The 18599-nt window shown below is 40.2% G+C and overlaps 1 protein-coding gene across 1 annotated transcript; it reads right to left on the bottom strand.

Annotated features, from left to right (window-relative positions):
- Nucleotides 1–2615: 2615 nt before the first annotated feature.
- sytl3 (synaptotagmin-like 3) lies at nucleotides 2616–18599 on the bottom strand. The gene is made up of 14 exons (XM_057823328.1): nucleotides 18537–18599; nucleotides 16816–17000; nucleotides 13896–14111; nucleotides 12535–12602; nucleotides 12389–12440; nucleotides 12239–12305; nucleotides 12091–12163; nucleotides 11741–11859; nucleotides 7341–7463; nucleotides 7072–7241; nucleotides 6898–6994; nucleotides 6599–6769; nucleotides 6443–6527; nucleotides 2616–3016 (listed from the first exon to the last, which is right to left on the bottom strand). Exons 2-14 carry the CDS (start codon nucleotides 16911–16913, stop codon nucleotides 3009–3011), a joined length of 1347 nt encoding a protein of 448 aa, XP_057679311.1. The 5' UTR covers nucleotides 16914–17000; nucleotides 18537–18599; the 3' UTR covers nucleotides 2616–3008.

Genomic DNA, 18599 nt, shown 5'->3' with positions numbered 1-18599 from the left:
TCAGCATTAGAAAATAGCTTAGTTTGAGCAATTTTCCAATTTCTGATGAAAAAAATGGAGAAAATTAACTTTTTGTAAACGTGTACATTTCAAACATAATTTTGATTTTAACAAAGCTATTTTTTGCATTAGTTATATACCAAACATCGGAATAACGTTTTCCTTTTACAAAATACCATGAACAACCAGACAAATAGAGCTTTTGATAGCAAAGTAACAATTTATTTACACATGACTACTGAGAGATGATGCTTTGTCGCCGAGATGACGCCGTTGTCGCCACGTCAGCCGTGTAAACTTTTCCCTCATTGTCTGTCTCAAAAAGATGGATTATTTTTGCGTCTCTGCGGGGTCTGCTCGGCGAGCCACTGCACTGGGGGTCCCACTCGTTTTGCTCGGGCGTCCAGCGCCTGGCCTCCCAGGCGTCCTCTCGGTTGTTTTGGTCGGTCGGAGCGCTGCCTGGCATCCTGCCGCCAGTGCTCTGACCGTGCGGATCTTCCAAAATGCGCTACTGCCCTCCAGTGGCCAGTTTTATTGCTTTACAATGGGTTTGGAGCCTTGTTTTTCGTTTTTCAGATAGATCGCAAGCTATAGATCAGGGGTCATGAATTAAAAATCTTCTGGGTCCGAAATTAAAAAATTACAACAATCCCGGGTCCGGAAATATTTTCAATGCTTCTTTTTTTTCCAAAAAAATACAAAAAAGTATCTTTACGTGGCTATGCTGATGATTGCAACATTCAAAAATGTAAATAAAATACAAAAAATAAATTTATAGTAAGTAATAAATAATATTTAATAATAATTAATTATTAATAAATAATAAAGCGATCATATTAAGCCCTTAATTCCGCTATTTTTTGAGAACGGATGGCAGAGTTCATAGGGAACTTTGCGAAAAAGCTGCGTGCTTCGTCTCATAGTGCCTTTTCAAATTGCTGCTTTTTACAAGCGCTACTGTTGTTCGGCCATTCCTTACTACGCGGCGAAATGTCTACACAATGCTCAGCGCGCTTGCGCAAGCATCCGAACGCATGCGCACATCGGTCAGAAGCGGCAAGTACTCACTATTTTTGTTTTTATTTAGTTTTTCAGAACCTTTTCATTGCCTCAAAAATACTTTTTGCATGTGTTACCCTCTCATACTTTTAACCATTGTGGTTTTTTGTGTTAGCTTTGAAGCAGTTGACCACATTAGTCACGTAGCGTATTTAAACCATCCTTATTTGGTATAACTGCATTTAAGTATTTTCTTAAGGCATTTTTAGTACGTTCTGCCTGTATGTAGTTGAGCGCGCACGGTAGTACTTTGGGTGTCAAATTCGACTAATGTAGTACGTTTCGCCGATGTAGCAGATTTTGGCAGAACACCGTCTCTGAACAGATGCATGAACATCGCACTGAACATAACAATTCCATCTTTAAAACAACACACAAATGCAAGCAACGCACGAGTGAATCTCTCTCTCTGACACACAGAATTTAACCACTTAGCTTACTTTGCTTACTTCTACAACACTTTTGAAACAGGTCTCAAATTACTGCGGCACTTCCGTCAGTAAAAGACAATAAAAGTAAAGTAGACAAAGTGAACTGACCGGGGTTTGTTGCTCCGATCCAGCCCCCTTTCTCTTGGTAGCAGTTGCTGCTGTTGTAGCCTCAAACTCTTCGTGTTCGTTCACGTTTCGTCTTCAAATGTTTTATCAGGTCGGAGGTATTGAAACTGGCCGATTTCCTGTAACTCCACCGCTCGAAACTTTCAGGCCGCAAATCTTGCATGCAGCCATTGTACTCAATGGAGTTCCTATGCTGAAATATTCCTAAACTGCCGACATTTCTTCTGGCTTGTTTTTCCACTGTATGAAAAAGCTGTCCCAGCATTGGTTAAGAGCGGCTATTGGCCTGGAGCAAGCCAATAGCGATAGCTACTTAACATGCAAAGTCATCACACAACACAGAGTGTGGTGAGTGTCAGGAGAAAGAAGGCTGCTTTCAAGTGATACCGGTAAATGGTATTGGCGCCCTATTTGTTTGGATTCGCCGATACCGATACCACCATTTTAGTGCCGTATCGGCCCCCCCACCGTTACTGGTATCATTGGCAGCCACACTCATAAAGTGACTTAAATGTCTGTAGACCCCACAGTTGACTTTAAAACCAACAACTTTATTCTCATAAAAACACAATATACCTGACTTGAAATATAAGAACTTTGTAATAATGTATTTTACGGGCGTGTAGGCAGTCTTGCATCAGCACACTTTATAACAGAATCCATTCCCTGCCGCTATGCATTGAATTTAACATTATATTCTGACTGTAAGTTCTTCAAACTGAATCATCACAATATTGTTATATATATTTTCAGTCTCGAGCATGTGTCACTCAAGTTATGTTGTCCTTGAGAACAGCACTTGTACTTGTATGTAATCACCACACCTACATGAATATGCTTTGTGTTTTTAATAAAAACCAGACACTGAATGTGTATCATGCTCAGAGAGAAAGATTTCTTTGTGTGAAATGCTTGTACACCTGCACAATCCAATGACGGAGTTGTGTCATAAAAAATGTATCATGTCATTTTTAAACGTATAGACTTCAATGGCCATAACCTAACGTGGAAAGTCGACAAAGTAAAATTTGAGATTAATTCAGGTGAATAACTGGAGCGACTAAAGCACTTTTTATTTTCTGAATTCATGCTTATGCGACCCGAAGTGCCAAAATAAGATAGAAGTAGTAAAATATTTAAATTAAATACATAATTCTATGATATGCCTAATTGTGCTTCTTGCACAAAAACACTGATGAAAAAAAAAAGTAATGTCAATCAATACACAATATAGAAATATAAATCTACAAATCTACAATATATGTTTAACAATAAACATCTCAGTCTGTACGCAAGTCTTCCTTGGCAATGTGTTCGTGTACAGTTAAAAAGTCACAGAAAAATTAAAACAGAAGAAACCTTTGGTCCACATACGTTCCCCCAATTCCAGAGTCAGAGACCTAAAACACACACATATACAAATCGGCATATAAACAAACACTGTTTCCTATTTTAACACCTACACTCCTGGTGCATGACTAAAACCAAACACACCAGAAAACATAAAACACACCCTGCGGGCCAGCACCCATTGGCATGCACAAAGAAGAAACTTACACTTCAAGTTGATGTTTAGCACTCCTGGTCCTCCATACAGTCCCTGACAAAAGTCTTGTCGCTTATCCATTTTGTAGAAACAATTGCTAATAAGCTGACTTTTAATTATTCAATTGGTTTCAGAAACGGCTCATATGAAAGCTAAGACTCTCCCAAATGATTTTGAATGTACAAAAATATATTTGTTTCACTGAAAAAAGATTGCTCATTTAATGAAGACATAAAGGTCAAATTTTGGCAAGACAAAAGTTTTGTCGCCTACAGAAAGTAGTGTGAAAATTGAACAAAAATGTACTTCAAATACAAAAATATGTTACATAACATAAGCGAATTAAGTAGTGGTGCTGTGAGATCCAAATTTAATATTTTGTATGACTGCCATGGGCTTGAAGGACTGCATTCATGCGGTTCGGCAAGGATTCATACAATTTATTGATTAAGTCATCAGGAACATCAAAGAAAGCAGTCTTGCATGCCTCCCAGAGTTCATCAACATTCTTGGGTTTCGTCTTCCATGCTTCCTTTTTCATCCTGTTCATGTCTGGTGACTGGGCTGGCCAGTCCTGGAGGATCTTGATCTTCTTTTCCTTGAGGAACTTTGAGGTAGAGAAACTTCACTATTTTCTGAGTGAATCTCAGATCCATGCGGGCTCCAGTAGGTCTCCTGCAATATTTGCGGCGACTGTGGTTTAATTCAATGGAAGATTCATCTGAAAAATCCACCTTTTGACACAAAACAAAAAAACAGTTTGGTGGTGGCAAAATCATGGTCTGGGGTTACATCCAGTATGGGGGTGTGCGAGAGATCTGCAGGGTGTAAGGCAACATAAATAGTCTGAAATATCAACAAATTAGCTGTGTCTTATATTCCTAACCATAAAAAGGGACAATTTCTGTAGCAGGATGGTGCTCCATCGCATACTTCAATCTCTACCTCAAAGTTCCTCAAGGCAAAGAAGATCAAGATCCTCCAGGACTGGCCAGCCCAGTCATCAAACATGAACAGGATGAAAGAGACGAAACCCAAGAATGTTGATGAACTCTGGGAGGCATGCAAGACTGCTTTCTTTGGTGTTACTGATGACTTCATCAATAAATTGTATGAATCCTTGCTGAACCGCATGGATGCAGTCCTTCAGCCCATGGAAGTCATACAAAATATTAAATTTCTTTTCTTTTCGCGTCTAACACACGGCCGCGCTGCGACTGGTGTGCATTGGCTGATTGACTTTAATGCCCGCGTTTCACTGCGTTCTCGTGGCAGCCACGTTGTCACGCCGTTGACGTTTCTGAGTTATACTGTCCTACCGTGTTGGTCCTCATTATAGTAGAGAAGACGGAGTAAATATAATCTACACAAAGAAACTGTAACCCGATCGACTCACAGCCTCGAAAAGTAAGGGTTACATTACGTCAGAAACTCGTTCGTTACGCCTCCGCTCCGAACCGAGCACCCAGTACCGAAACGGTTTAATACAAATACGTGTACCGTTACACCCTTAGTATCAACCATTTTTCAGTATTTAACACATATTAACCTTTGTGCCGGTAGAAACGATTTAAATTGCTGTGGGAGAGACTGAAACAACAACAACAATGAAAATACATGGATGAGGTCGCTGCGTGGGAAATAGCCTCCCTTTTTATACATCACTTCTGGTTAGTGACACTAGCGTCAATGGCCAACAGCGGGAGATTTAAACTGGAATTAAAACTGTGTTTGCCGCTTCATGGGTATATTTAACAAACAAAAGGAGCACGGATTGTGGTTCAGTGTCCAATCTATTAAATTTAGTAAAGTACCCTCTGAGATGACAGTGGAACTTTAAAGAACACCAGCTTGTAAAGCAAATAACACAATAACAAAATACTTGCCCTCAGTGGTGTTACCAGGATGCCAGGTGTGGGTGGGCATTAGTCTTACCTGGGGGGGGGGGGGGGGGGGGGGCAAAAGAAAAAACAAAAAAACAGCTACAATGCTCAAGTAGGTCGAAATCCAGCGTAGGTCTACTGCACCTTAAAATATGTTTTGTTTTCTCCTTGAGATAACTGTTGTTGTGATTTGGTCTAAACAAATAAAAGTTGATTTGATTTTATTTGATTTAGAACACATCCATAACTAAACAGTAACCTATTGTGATTCCTCGGTTTTATTATTAATATTATTCTTTTATGTTATTCTTTGTTCCGCAGCCCCTGTGAGCTCAATTCGAAACCCTTAGAATACTTCAAAATGCACCAAAATCGGCAGGAAGGTCAAGACAGGTGCAATCTTTGATACCGTGTAAAGACAAATTCCAAACACACTATGCAGCGCCCACTAGTAGTCATTCTTTGTCCCGCCGACGCTTTGAACCCAACTTTGACCCCCTCAGAATGCTTCAAAACTTAACAAACTTAACAGCCAGGTGAACAGTGGTGAAAACTTTGATAAAACGTTAAACAACAAAAACAAAATATGTGTAATTGTGTGTAGCGCCCCTAGGAACAAAACCAGCATTTCATTTAATTTTTTTCATTTATTTATTTATTTATTTTAAGGTGAAAGAGGAGGTAACAACGCAAAGGTTAAAACTTAGAACACATCAGTACTATATGAATGGCATACCATACACAGTGCCCAGACTGCCATTAGTACTACATCCAGTCAGAGGTGTTGCGTCCCATTAGGCAAACCAGGCAATTGCCTAGGGCTCCCAGCCAGAAGGGGCCCCCAGAGGGCCAACAGATTTAGCACACGCCACTAGTCGCAGCAACAAGTGCGACAGTGCCAGTGAAAGCCTTATGTCTGAGTTCCCTGAAGGGGCCCCTTCACTTGCTCTACACCCCCCCATGTGACTCAGAGTGAGAGTGAGCTGCGATTTTTTATTTTTTTTTAATTGGCGTATATACAAAATGAAGAGAAGTTATCTTTGTAGAAGCAACAAAAGAAAACAAAAAGGAGAAGAGGAGAAAAGGAAGCAAGACAGCAGTGAGTGTACTATGTTACTGTAGTTTTATGTCCTAATGTAGTAGAAGCCGGAAACTTTGAGTGTCCTAAAAAGCGCTTTATGAGACCGAGGCGTTATTATACTTTCATTAAATATCCAACTGTCCCCCTTACTTGCACACGCTCGAAGGGTCCCATGTTGCTTGTTGCCTGGGGCCCCCAGGGACTCTAGCTACACCTCTGCATCCAGTTTTCTTTGAGTGGGCAGAGCGTGTCCGTGGGTGGGCACCCCCCCCCCCCCCCCCCCGGTAACGCCCCTGCTGGCACTACATTTGCTCACTTTGACTGTTGAAAGCAGACGGAAATCTGATCAGCTGTTCTCCTCCATTCAGCTCCATAGCACCTCCCTCTGGACGTTTACTAACCTTGGCAAACAAAATTCAACACTTTTTTAATGCTTGAATTGTGCTGAGCAAATATTATGAGTGCTTTTTACCTTTGGACAAAGTGGATACCAGTTGAAACGCTGGAAGTCTTTGTCATCGTATTGAAAGCCATCCAGAGGTATCAGGACCTCGCCCAAGGACACTTTCTTGTTCAGAGATCTTGAATGCCACACAGAGGCCTGCATTCTCTTTCCAATCAGAAGGTGGCGCTCTATGTGAAACTGTTAAAAAATCATTATGAGGTAATCCAATTAAAAATGACAAAATTAAAGTTGTGATGTTCCCACATAGAAAATTAAAAGAAAAAGCAATTAAAATACACAAAACAGTTGTACAGCCAGTATCTTACTTCAAAAACTTCATTATAAACTGGATTGGTGGTGTTTTTTTTGACTGAAGTCTTCCTTTTGTTGCTTTTGGGTGGCATCATGTATAGTTTGACGTACCTGCAAGTGAAAATTGAACCACATTTTCATAATTTGACCAAAATGAACATATGCACAATATCATGATTTATCCTCACGGGTGGCACGTCATTTTCCTGGCGTCTCCATAAGGGAGGTTTCGACACGCTCCCACTGTGATCTCCAGACAGGAGGTGTTGGTGTTGTAACCCACAGCCAGCTCCATGTCTCCACTCGCACTGATGCTCTCAAACAAGCTGCACTCTGTGCTGATGCTGCTGAAACTACCCTGAGGGAGATACAAAAATTCTCTTTTAGATTAAGACCAAAAAATATCAGGTCAAGATGTAATGTTGGACAAAATGCTGCATATTCAAATGTTGCGCACTCTTCTTCTATCAGAGTTTTCCGAACTGTTGGAGGTTTCTTCTTCGGCACCGGTAGAGGAGCCATCGTGGTCGCTGTCTTTACTTTTCTTGAACAGGTTTGGAAGACTGTTGCCTTGGTAGAGCTGAAAGAAACATTATTTGTGTCAGAAGTATTGCTCATTCACACCAAGTGGTGGGAATGACAAGCAAAGCCATTCTCTGCTGAGCAGTGTTTTTGGCAGCCTTTTTAATTTTTATCTTAATCTTAGTCAAGGGCGTACGTTTGCATATGGACGGTAGGGACTTAACACTACCAACTTTTCAGGATGCTCAAATTGTCCCCACCAACTTTTAAGCAACATTATAAAATGAGTTAAGTTATATAGGGTGGGGGCGATGGCTCCTTTGCTGGGCTGCGGGAGGAGGGATGGGCTGCGCTTGACCCCCGGCCACCGCCCGCCCTCCCTTCCTCCCCGGGCTGGCTGGGTGGGGGCCGTGGCCCCGGGTTGGCGCCCGTGTGGCGTCTCCGCTCATCTGCGTGGCTGTCGCGCGCCTGGTGGGGCTCGCGTGCGGCTGGATGTGATAGGGAGCGCTCGGGTGGGGGTTCCCGGTGCTGGGATTGGTGATGGGGCGGCGTAGGGTTGGTCGCCAGCGGGCTTACACTCACAAGGGATTCACACGATTACTAGGTTCTAGTTCACAGAGCTGATTTGTGTACACTCTACCCCTTTCAATCATTTAGTTTATAGACTCCCCCATCCCCGTCCCCCTCTTTCCCTGGTCAACAGGCCCCCTCATGGTGTCAACCGGAAATACATCTAGCTGACGATAGCGCCAACATATTAGTAATTGGTCTAGATGTTCAATGTATTTGTTGTTGTAGTTTGTGTTTTTCTTTCTTCTCTTGTGTTTCTTTTCTTCTGTTCCCCCTTCCTGTTCGCTGCTTTGTCATAATAAACGAGGTACGTTGAGTGATCACAATGGGAGTATGTCAGACTCTCAATGTGAAACATTAAAACTGTTCAGACCATCCGGGCACTTAGACTTCCATTCTCCGTGTCACACAGCTGAACAGGACAGGTTTAAAAAATAAAAAAATAAAAAAATAAAAAAGAATTGACTGATGACTTGACCCACCCCCGAAACACACACATTCATCACACTCACACAGGCCCGACAGAAATACATGTCGACACCATGCCGCCTCCTAGTCCCACTTCGAAGATAAGGGATATTAGAAGGTTTTTTTAGCCAGCAGCAGCCACTATAAGTAATTTATAAAAGACGCCAATGTTGTGGAGGTGGGAAACACACCACTAATTTTGCTACTGAAAGTCCGACCTGCATCAGAGTTAGCATAACATTAAACTGTGTGAGCTTGCTGAACTGAAAACTCGAGTCGCAGAGAAGTGTCCTACTGTTTGTGTTTTCTACTGTTAACGTTAATTAAACTATAAGAAATGTAGTGAACTCTGCTAGAAACTATAGAACCAGAAAAACGTGAGCAAGAAGCTGCTTGGAGAAAGAGGGGTGCTGCATAACCTCATATGTTGCTCACACAACACAACATGCACACAACATAATCATAATTAACTAAGCACATCTTAAAAAATATGTTGGTTTTTTTGTTTTTGTTTTTGGGATGCCGCGAGCTACCCACACTAATGTAATGAGCACCCCCTGATTTAGCATATCAATTAATTAGGTTCATGAATCTGTTTTGTCTTATTAATGTCCAATCCCGAGCAAAAATTGGACATTCTGGTTATGCTGTTATATCATCCCTACCAATGTTGAGACCAAACCTACGCCCTTGGTCTTAGTCATTTGCACGAAAATACTTATTTGTCTTAGTCATATTTTAGTCATTTCAAAATGTGTTTGTCTTCATCTAGTTTCGTCCAGTTTTTGTCGACAGTTGCTCAAAATATTTTGGTCTAAAAATTCAAATTTTTAGTAAAAAAAATAAATAAATAAAAAATAAAGGTCTCCAACGATTTCAAATGAAGATTGACAGACGAGCACATAATTTTAGCATTTACAGGAACATGATCATAATGTTAATACACATCAGGAAAACGGTACATTATTTTCAAATAATTATACCCACTTGGATGCCACAAACTGTCGGTTAAAAAAAAGTTTAAGATGACACTCGCCACGCTAAATGCTAATGCGAACCTTATTCTATTGGGACAAGTTGCATTTGGCGTGTGATCATCACTCAGCACAGACCTTTTAAAGGCTAAATCAGTGCTTCTCAATTATTTTCTGTTATGCGCCCCCGACAGGAAGACGTAAATGTTCCGCGGCCCCCAACTCTTTGCCGCCACTGTAAATATACTGTAGTATCATTTGTACATAAAATTCTTATTATTTTAGGTGCACCTCTGCATAACATTGTGTTATTTTATAAGATTAAAGAAAAAAGTAATGTCGATTAACTTACAAAAGTGTAAAAAACAAAACAAAAAAACATCTATACTGTAAAAACACACTCGATACATTTTTTGACCGGTTGATACTGAAAAATAAAATGTAATAAAATCAATAAATAATAATAAATTCAAATCAAATAACAACATGAACTCATGAGGACAATATGCCAAACGATTAGACTGAAAAAACAAAAAAAACCGACAATGTCATTGGACAGAGGGACAGTTTTTATTTTTGCTGCAGACAGTATCCAGCTCATTTCCTATAGTGTGGGGTTATTTTGCACTGAGCAACTTGGTATGCCACTTTATATGATGCTGACAGTGCTCGCTGGTTTACTGATGTAACACTGACAAAGGAGGAGGATTGTTGCCAATATTGGGCACGTTTTCGCTGATTTTTTTTTTCTTTACATTTTTACACAAAGTAAACAGACTGACCTTTCCTCATCTCCCACTGTACTAAAAGTCAAAGCCAAATGCTACATAAGCTTTGTCATATTTCCTTGTCTTAGCTATTCATATCTCCAGTACTCTTTGCTGTGTGCTCTTGTTTGGTTCAAAAATATTGCGCACACGCTGAAAGTGAGAGCGGCACTGCGACCAACTGAGTGGATGTGCAATTACACCTTATTCTACGCACATTACACTTTATTCTCGTACGGTAAAAAAGTATGTTCCCCAAGGTCACTTGCGCCACCCCCAGCATCGCTCTGCGCCCCCCTGGGGGGCCCGCCCCAATATTTGAGAAGTACTTGGCTAAATAAACATGGCATTTTCTCTCTAGCCATGATAAAACAAAGTTTACCATGCGTTTTAAATACTATCAAGCCTGGACAGGACACCGGTGAGTAAGTGTGTGTAGGGCAGGGGGAGTCACATGAGTGACGCGACCAAACACTGTTACGATGCAGGCTAACTACATATACGAATATGATTAGAAAATGTTGTGAACCACCCTGGATGCCGGGGGGGGGCTCCTTTGCTGGGCTGCGGGAGGAGAGATGGGCTGCGCTGAACCCAGTCGCCCACCCTCCCTTCCAGGGCTGGCTGGGTGGGTGCCGTGGCCCTGGGTTGGCCCCCGCGTGGCGTCTCCGCTCGTCTGTGTGGCTGTCGCGCGCCTGGTGGGGCTCGCGTGCGGCTGGATGTGATAGGGCGCGCTCGGGTGGGGGGTCCCGGTGCTGGGATTGGCGATGATTTGGTGTAGGGTCGGTCGCCAATGGGCTTACACTCACAAGGGATTCCCCTGTTTACTGGGTTCTATATCACAGAGCTGATTTGTGTACACTCTACGCCTTTCAATCACTTAGCTGATAGACTCCCTCACCCCTGTCCCCCTCTTTCCCGGGTCAACAGGCCCCCCACATGGTGTCAACCGGAAATACATCTAGCTGACGATAGCACCAACATATTAGTAATTGGTCTAGATGTTCAATGTATTTGTTGTTGTAGTTTATGTTTTTCTTTCTTCTCTTGTGTTTCTTTTCTTCTGTTCCCTCTTCCTGTTCGCTGCTTTGTCATAATAAATGACGTATGTTCAATGATCACAATAGGAGTATGTCAGACACTCAATGTGAAACATTGAAACTGTTCAGACCATCCGGGCACTTAGATTTCCATTCTCCGTGTCAAACAGCTGAACAGGACAGGTTTATATATACTCTGATACTCTGATTATGTATTCTAATTTTCTGAGACAGTCCTGTATATTGTTCTATGTAAAGGACGTCAGCCAAGGTCGGCCCCCCACATTTTTACCACGCCAAATCTGGTCTCCTTTGCAAAAAGTTTGGACACCCCTGCTTTAAATGGTGGATTAATGTACAGGACTGTCTCAGAAAATTAGAATATTGTGTATTCTAATTTTCTGAGACAGTCCAGTACATTTATATATTTGGCTATGTGATACCAACTAAAGATGCACCTTCATGATTTTTAGTTTATAATGGGTCATACCTACAAATTTTTTCATTGTTACTTACCTTAGCAGATTTGCTAATGTCTGTGTCAGAGAGGCTCTTCTGGGTCCTGTAGTACAAATGCTCACTGCAGTCCACGTTCAGCAGGTTTGCTCTCACGTCATTCTGAGATGAGGACATCTCTACAAACGAAGAGAGGACAAGCTATCAGAACATCTCTGTGGTGTCACAGGAATTTGCACAACACTTGCTGTTCAACCTGATGCAATTTTGGTGCCTAGTACTATTTTCGGACAAATTTCTCTCAGCAGTTAACTGATTAGTATCTTGAGAAATTGACATATTTGAAAATGAATTTCCATCAAGAAGAAATAATGGCATGACTTTACTAATGCAGTCAATGCAAAACTTACTTCGAACATTACTAGCGAATGAAAAGACAAGATCTTCCACTGATTTGAGGAGATCGTTGGACTTTTTGTAATCCTGTAGATAAGCACACAAAGTTATGGTCACACACTCGCTATATTTTGCATTTTAAGTTATTGAACACATTGTTACCCCTGATTTGCTCAGAAAGTCAAATTCCGTGTGGGCCGGTGGAGTCGGTGGTACAATTGATATGTAACTGAAATTTTAAGAAATACTGTCACCTTAAAAACATTGCAAATGCAGGAATGCACGCACAAAAAGAACAATTTTGAAAGATACCTCAGTACATTGTAAGTCTTTAACAGTTCCTCCCCAACTGGCTCATATTTATCTGTAATACAAACAAAATAGAGCAATTAAAAAAAGAATGCTTCTATTGTACAATATGTCTTCTAGTTAAGTCATTGAAATGTTTATTCGCAAACCTGTTTTAGCAGGGAATTTCTTCATCTTTTCCTCTAAAAACCAGTCACCGGACCGGATCTTTACTTCTCTGGGAAGACGGAACATACACTCAATAAGCAATTTCTCGAGAATAATATTCGCTCCAAAATATTAAGGCTATCCTTTAGATCATGGGTGTCCAAACTTTTTGCAAAGGGGGCCAGATTTGGTGTGGTTAAAATGTGGGGGGGGCGACCTTGGCTGACGTCCTTTACATAGAACAATATATTTAAGCAAATTTTAGCAAGCCGTTCTGTGTGTCACATTTCGTTTATTTTGTTATTTTTTTAAATTAATAATTTCAACAGTGTCACAACTAGCCTTCGTGGCGTTCTTTTTCGACTCTTGGGCTCTTGCGAAATACTGCTGCTGTGAAATTGAACTAGCTTCAAGTTGCTTCAATTTCTCGCTAAGTATCTTCCCTGTAATCTTGTCGTACATGTCAGCGTGTCTTGTTTGCTAATATCACCTCACATTGAACTATTTAAAAACAGCGACTGTCTCTTTGCAAATGAGGCAGACACAGTTGTTGCATATTTTAGTGATGAAATAGTCCAATTTCCACCTATCCTTGAAGCGTCGGCCGTCACAGTCAACTTTCTTTTTTTGTTGTTGATTGTCGCCATTTTAGAAAATTGGGAGTAAAGGGTCACTCTGGGTAATGTTGCTTAGAGTGCTGCTGCCTTTTAGTGGTTAAATGAGGAGCAGCATTTAGTGTGTAAGCTACTTCATATGCTGGTAGCAGTACTGCTGACCAATTTACTAAGTCTGTGTGCGGGCCAGACGTTATTGATTTTATGACAGAGGCTGGGGGCCGGATGAAATTTGACCAAGGGCCGCATTTGGCCCCCGGGCCGGACTTTGGACATGTCTGCTTTAGATATTCTGAGAAGTTGAAGTAGGCATGATTTGATATGTTCACACATATTTTGGTGAGATTAATTAAGATTTTCAGACATCAAGCAATGTTAAGACTTGAGATTGTAGACAACCACACAGGCGCTACTGCAGAGAAATGTGCCCAAAATCAACATTTGTCACTGTGTGGCGTAGTGAAAAACTGTTTAACGCCATATCTGCAGAATTGAGAATTAGCTAACATATTTGACAGTCCTGGCATATTTTCAGTAATGTTCTTCAATATGCAAAACGTATTTGGAAACAAATCTCTGAATCAAATATCTGAAGGTCTTTACATTTCAAACTTCCACTGGCTCTATCACTCATCAAGATTTTAGGGATAGAAATTTAGAAAACCAAATACTTCAAACGGCCTCACTGTTGGGCGCACTAAAAATTCTTCTGATGAATAAGTGGATGACTCATGCTTCAGACAGTCTACCTGTAGGCGTAGCAGACCGTGCACTTCCACGCCGCCTCGCCCACGCGTACACGGCACTTGCTACAGATTCGGTGACTGCACCCGCGGCAAACCGCGCCTGTGTTATAGAACTTTCCCAGCGGCCTTTGGCAGCGAGCGCATGTCCGCTCGCCGTACTCCTTGGCGCAACTCTTAGCGCCTTTTCTTCGAAGCTCCTGGAGCTGGAATTTCATTCTCCTGTAGTGAGAGGGGAAATCTGTCACCGTAAATTCACCTTGATTGATTGTTCTTTCTGAAGAGAAAAGCGAAATGATGACGATGAAAACAGGTTTGATCCTTTTATTCAGTTTTTAAAGCCAAACCGGTCATTCCAGGATTGGAAAACATTTGAAGCTTCAAAATTCCTGGAAAAATAAACCCTCACTTTTCAGAACTGCTGCTTCATATTCTTAAAAAAAAATATGTAATTAACTATGAAAGTTAGGTGAATAGTTCAGACTAAAAATTAATACTTGGTGTAAATACCGAAACAAGGTTGCAGGCAATACTAATGTTAGCTTTCTCCCAGGAGTAAAAGCTAGCTGTTTAGCTAGCCATTACTGCTGATCAAGAAGACAAACTAAATTATGAAATAAGTAAAGAGAAAATATTTTTTTAAAAAACCTTTCAATCTTTGGAGTCTCATTTGTAATGTTTTTGTCTCAAGTCTGCTGAATTATATTAATGAATTAATTACGGACTTATTGTTGCCGGTAGGTTAGTTGGCAAGTAGGCCATGCACGCTCTTCAGTTGTGCTTTTAATGTCTCTGGGCCGATGAGACAATTAGGGAGAAAGTTGGGCAGTATGAGGGGCAGTTTACATGGCGACTCTGCGACACAAAGACGCAATGACTGAGTTGCGGACTCGCCTCGCGTGCATATGGTGCCGGCGAAGACGGAAGGCGAAAACGAAAAATTCTGAATCCTGCCTCCAAAGTGAAAGAATCTGATTGCGGGGGGTTGAGTGGGGCTTCCTCGGCATGCATATCAAAGGCTCCTGCCGCGCGAGACCCCCCTATTAACGTCAGTACTCGTACACGTCACATTGGGCGCGCGCAGCACTGCTACTAAAAATTAAAAACAGCAAATATGGCGGAATGTCAGCTTTAATCTACTGTTTTAATAATATTTTTTAATTAAATATGTTGAACGTTTCAATTTTTGTGCCTTTTTGAACAAAAGAAAAATGACATCGCTTCGAATGGGTGGGCATATTTTTTTCCGGGCTGAGAGAGCTTGGTGGGGTCAAAGTGCATCATTCTCTGTCGCCAGGTAAATCTGCACTGCCCCCTAGGGCTTGGCATGAATACTACATCGTTTTCATGCGGAATTGCGACATTGTTCAAATGGAGACGCAAATGCAAATGCAAATTTGAAATTGTTCGTATTCTCAGAGAGTCACCATGTAAACGGCCCCTCATTCATTCCGAACTTAATTAAAAAATGTTTCAACAGTTACAAGAGATGACAGTGAAAGAATCAGTAATCAACAAAAAGTAAATATACATTTGATTTTAACAGTTTTATTTAAGATTCAATTTGGTCTTGTGGGGGCAAGAGAAAAATCTAATTCTATGGGAGTACTCATGTTTTATTTGGTATTTTAGAAACTTTTCAAGCATTTATTTGTTTTTTGTGTGTGTGTTTTATCTCAATTTGCTCCCATGACAAGTAAACTAAACTGCATGTTTTAGTATTGTGCAAGTGTATTCAATCAAATTTGATGGATTACATCTAATAATCCAGAGTTTTTTGAAAGAAATAATCAAATTTAACTCAAGAAAATTTATATATGCATATGAATTCCATTGCAACAGAGTTAGTCGATAAAATGACGGTACTCTTAACTTATTTGGCTGCACAATCTTGAACCAAACTGCATGTTAACAAACAGAGGTGGGTAGTAGTGCGTTACATGTACTCCATTACATTTACTTGAGTAACGTTTTGAGAAAAAATGTACTTCTAAGAGTAGTTATACTAAGCCATACTTTCTACTTTTACTTTAGTAGATTTGTGAAGAAAAAATGCTACTCTTAGTCCGCTACTTTGGGCTACACAAGTTGTACATTTTTCCTATTTATTCTTCATATGAGATTTATAATTTTTTTTGTGCCAGCGATGCCAAGAGTAGCTCCACCAATGAGACGTAGCAACAATAATCACATGACTCCGTTATACCAATCAGACGCAAGCTTGCCGTTCTATGATCCTGCCAGCGTGTTCAATCACGTGGCATCTTTAAAGCACCATAAAAAAGGGAGTATTTGACATAGAGCGCTGCCCTCAACATGACTCAAAAGCGCAGATTTAAACGTCTCTTCCAGTTTGTATTTGGCGCCGATTGACCACCGAAACCCGGAGATCTGATCCTTTTAATTTCATAATAGTAACTATGAAGGAACTATTCACTATTCAAACTAGGAACTATTTTGTACACTAGAGGACACTCATGCTCTTTGTACTTCATTTCTGTCATTTTTTTTCTCTCGGTGGAATTCAATGATTAAAAAAAAAAAAAAATTATTACGTATTTCTGTTGCCTAATGTGGTTATGTAATGGGTTATTGTACAGTAAATTTATAACAACAGTTCATGTAGATAGGTTTATGCTGAGAAAAAAAATATTGTTTAAAAAAACAAAAATGTAAGCAGTTACTCACAATGTTACTCATTACTTGAGTATTCTTTTCACCAAATACTTTGAGTATATTTTTTCGATGACTACATTTACTTAAGTAATATTATTACGTTATTAAGTAACGCTACTCTTAATTGAGTAAAATTATTTGGCTCCATGGGTAGTGTTGAGGTTATCACTTTTTGAAGTCCAATTTATAATGAAAAATTTCTAAGAATAGAGTGGCTGAGTAAATATTCCTTAAGGATAAAGTCACTCACCTGATCCTGTGTTCTTCCACTGTGCGCAATTGTTTGTCTCTGCGAAGGACTTCCAAGATCCTCTCCCTCTCCAGAGCTTCAAGCAAACCCAAATCCATCTTCAAATAAGATTCTTTGGCTATTTGTTGGTGTCACTTTTCCTGCCCTGCACTGGATCCTGAGCACTTCTTAAACCTATTAATAATCTGGAAGTGAAAGATTCAAGAAGTGTGAATATAAAGGTTAGCTACTGTGGTAATCTCCACGCCAGAACCAGATAGATACGTATCAGAGACTTCCTGAACAGATACCACTGCATGCAACTGTTTAAACACCACTGCCTCTTCTAAATAATAAAACTCCCTTCTTTCATTATTGTATGAATTGCATTCTCCCTGGCAGGAAAGTAAACCCTGAAAATCATTCCGTGGTAGTGCAAAAGTGCTCAGGATCACCGTCACTATCCATTTCAACTCATCAGTCCACCTCCCATTTAATTCATGTTGACGTCTATTGAACCTTACCCTGCAGCAAGAGCAGGTCTGCAGACCTGTAAGTAAATGCCAAACCCTGCATTATTGATAGCTGATCAAGCTCCTATGTTTTCTACTTTTGTCTTTTGCATGCTCATGCTTGCCTGAAAAAATACAACAACTGCTCTCTCTACTTTCATATTTTGTTAAATGAGAATAGAGAGAGGGGGTTGCTTACTCATTTGTCTTGTTTTTTTAATGTTGAACTAAATGACTATGACTCTGTAATGGAAAACATGATCTTTTCAGATCATTTTTACCGTAAATGATGGTGGAAGCAGCATATTTAATCAGTAAAAGTAGTAAAATGTTTCTATTATTAGTTATTGGTAAGCAATAATTCCCAACAAGTATGAACTGGCACGTGTATGCTGTGAGATATCAGATTTTCCACTTCTAGATATGATTATTTACACAATCCACAGTATGTTATAAGGCAATGAAAGCAATCATTATTTTTGGTACAGTGCTTTTCGAATCAATTAATGTTGTGTGCCACAAGTTTTTAATTTTAATAAATGGATTGGGAAAGAAAGTGACTAATGAAGCAATGCAATTTACATTACGCCTACAGTATGTTCTATGAAAAAAATGGATAAAAATCTATTCTAATTGAACAATTAGTCTAATTGTCACTGTACTAAAGTCTTTCTTTATATTCTGAACCACATTCTCACGCAAAGACTTTAATGTATCAGATGCTACGTGCTTAATAGTGTCTGGTCTGCATGTGTGGTGGGCGGTCAGAGCAGCCTCCTGCATACATGACGGTAAAATGACTCACTGGGACTCAATGCAATGAGGTATAGCTGATGTATTTTCGAAGCATCAGCTGAGCTTCCTGAAAGCCCCCTGTCAGTTCTAAAAAGAAACCACATTAACCACCACAGTCCAAATGAAAGTAAACTCTCACGGTTTAATTCTCAGGTATGGTTTCACGGAGCAATATCATCAACATGACATTTCTCTTAATCTCTCTTAGATGCCCTTAAACACCAAAAGTGCTTAATATAATAAATGCCATGAGACAGTGACGGTGCGTTTCCATGTCTAATTGACAAAAGGTATGTAACAAAGAAATGCCAGAAAAAAATCAAGCAAAAGGGATGTAAAAATTGAGTCAAATTTAATCCATAAAATATCAAAGCATAATTTTTCAAATGTAAAATTGCTGCTCTAAATAAAAAATTAGTTTTTATTAATGCTTACCTTCTGGCTCAAACAATGCATAGCCACAGAAGTCAGCGTGAGGATGTAACTACTGCTTTCATT

This window comes from Corythoichthys intestinalis, chromosome 19 (genome assembly GCF_030265065.1).
Source record: "Corythoichthys intestinalis isolate RoL2023-P3 chromosome 19, ASM3026506v1, whole genome shotgun sequence".
In the NCBI taxonomy this organism is placed as follows: Eukaryota; Metazoa; Chordata; class Actinopteri; order Syngnathiformes; family Syngnathidae; genus Corythoichthys; species Corythoichthys intestinalis.
The sequence above is the reverse complement of the archived record's forward strand: the minus strand, read 5'-3'. Positions and strand labels throughout refer to the sequence as shown.

Coding starts and splice junctions, on each gene's coding strand:
- sytl3 (XM_057823328.1), bottom strand. CDS start 16,913: ATGGATTTGGGTTTGCTTGAAGCTCTGGAGAGGGAGAGGATCTTGGAA. Junction 12,603..13,895: donor ACGGTCTGCTACGCCTACAG/GTAGACTGTCTG, acceptor CCGTCTTCCCAG/AGAAGTAAAGATCCGGTCCG. Junction 7,242..7,340: donor AAAACTCTGATAGAAGAAGA/GTGCGCAACATT, acceptor TATCTCCCTCAG/GGTAGTTTCAGCAGCATCAG.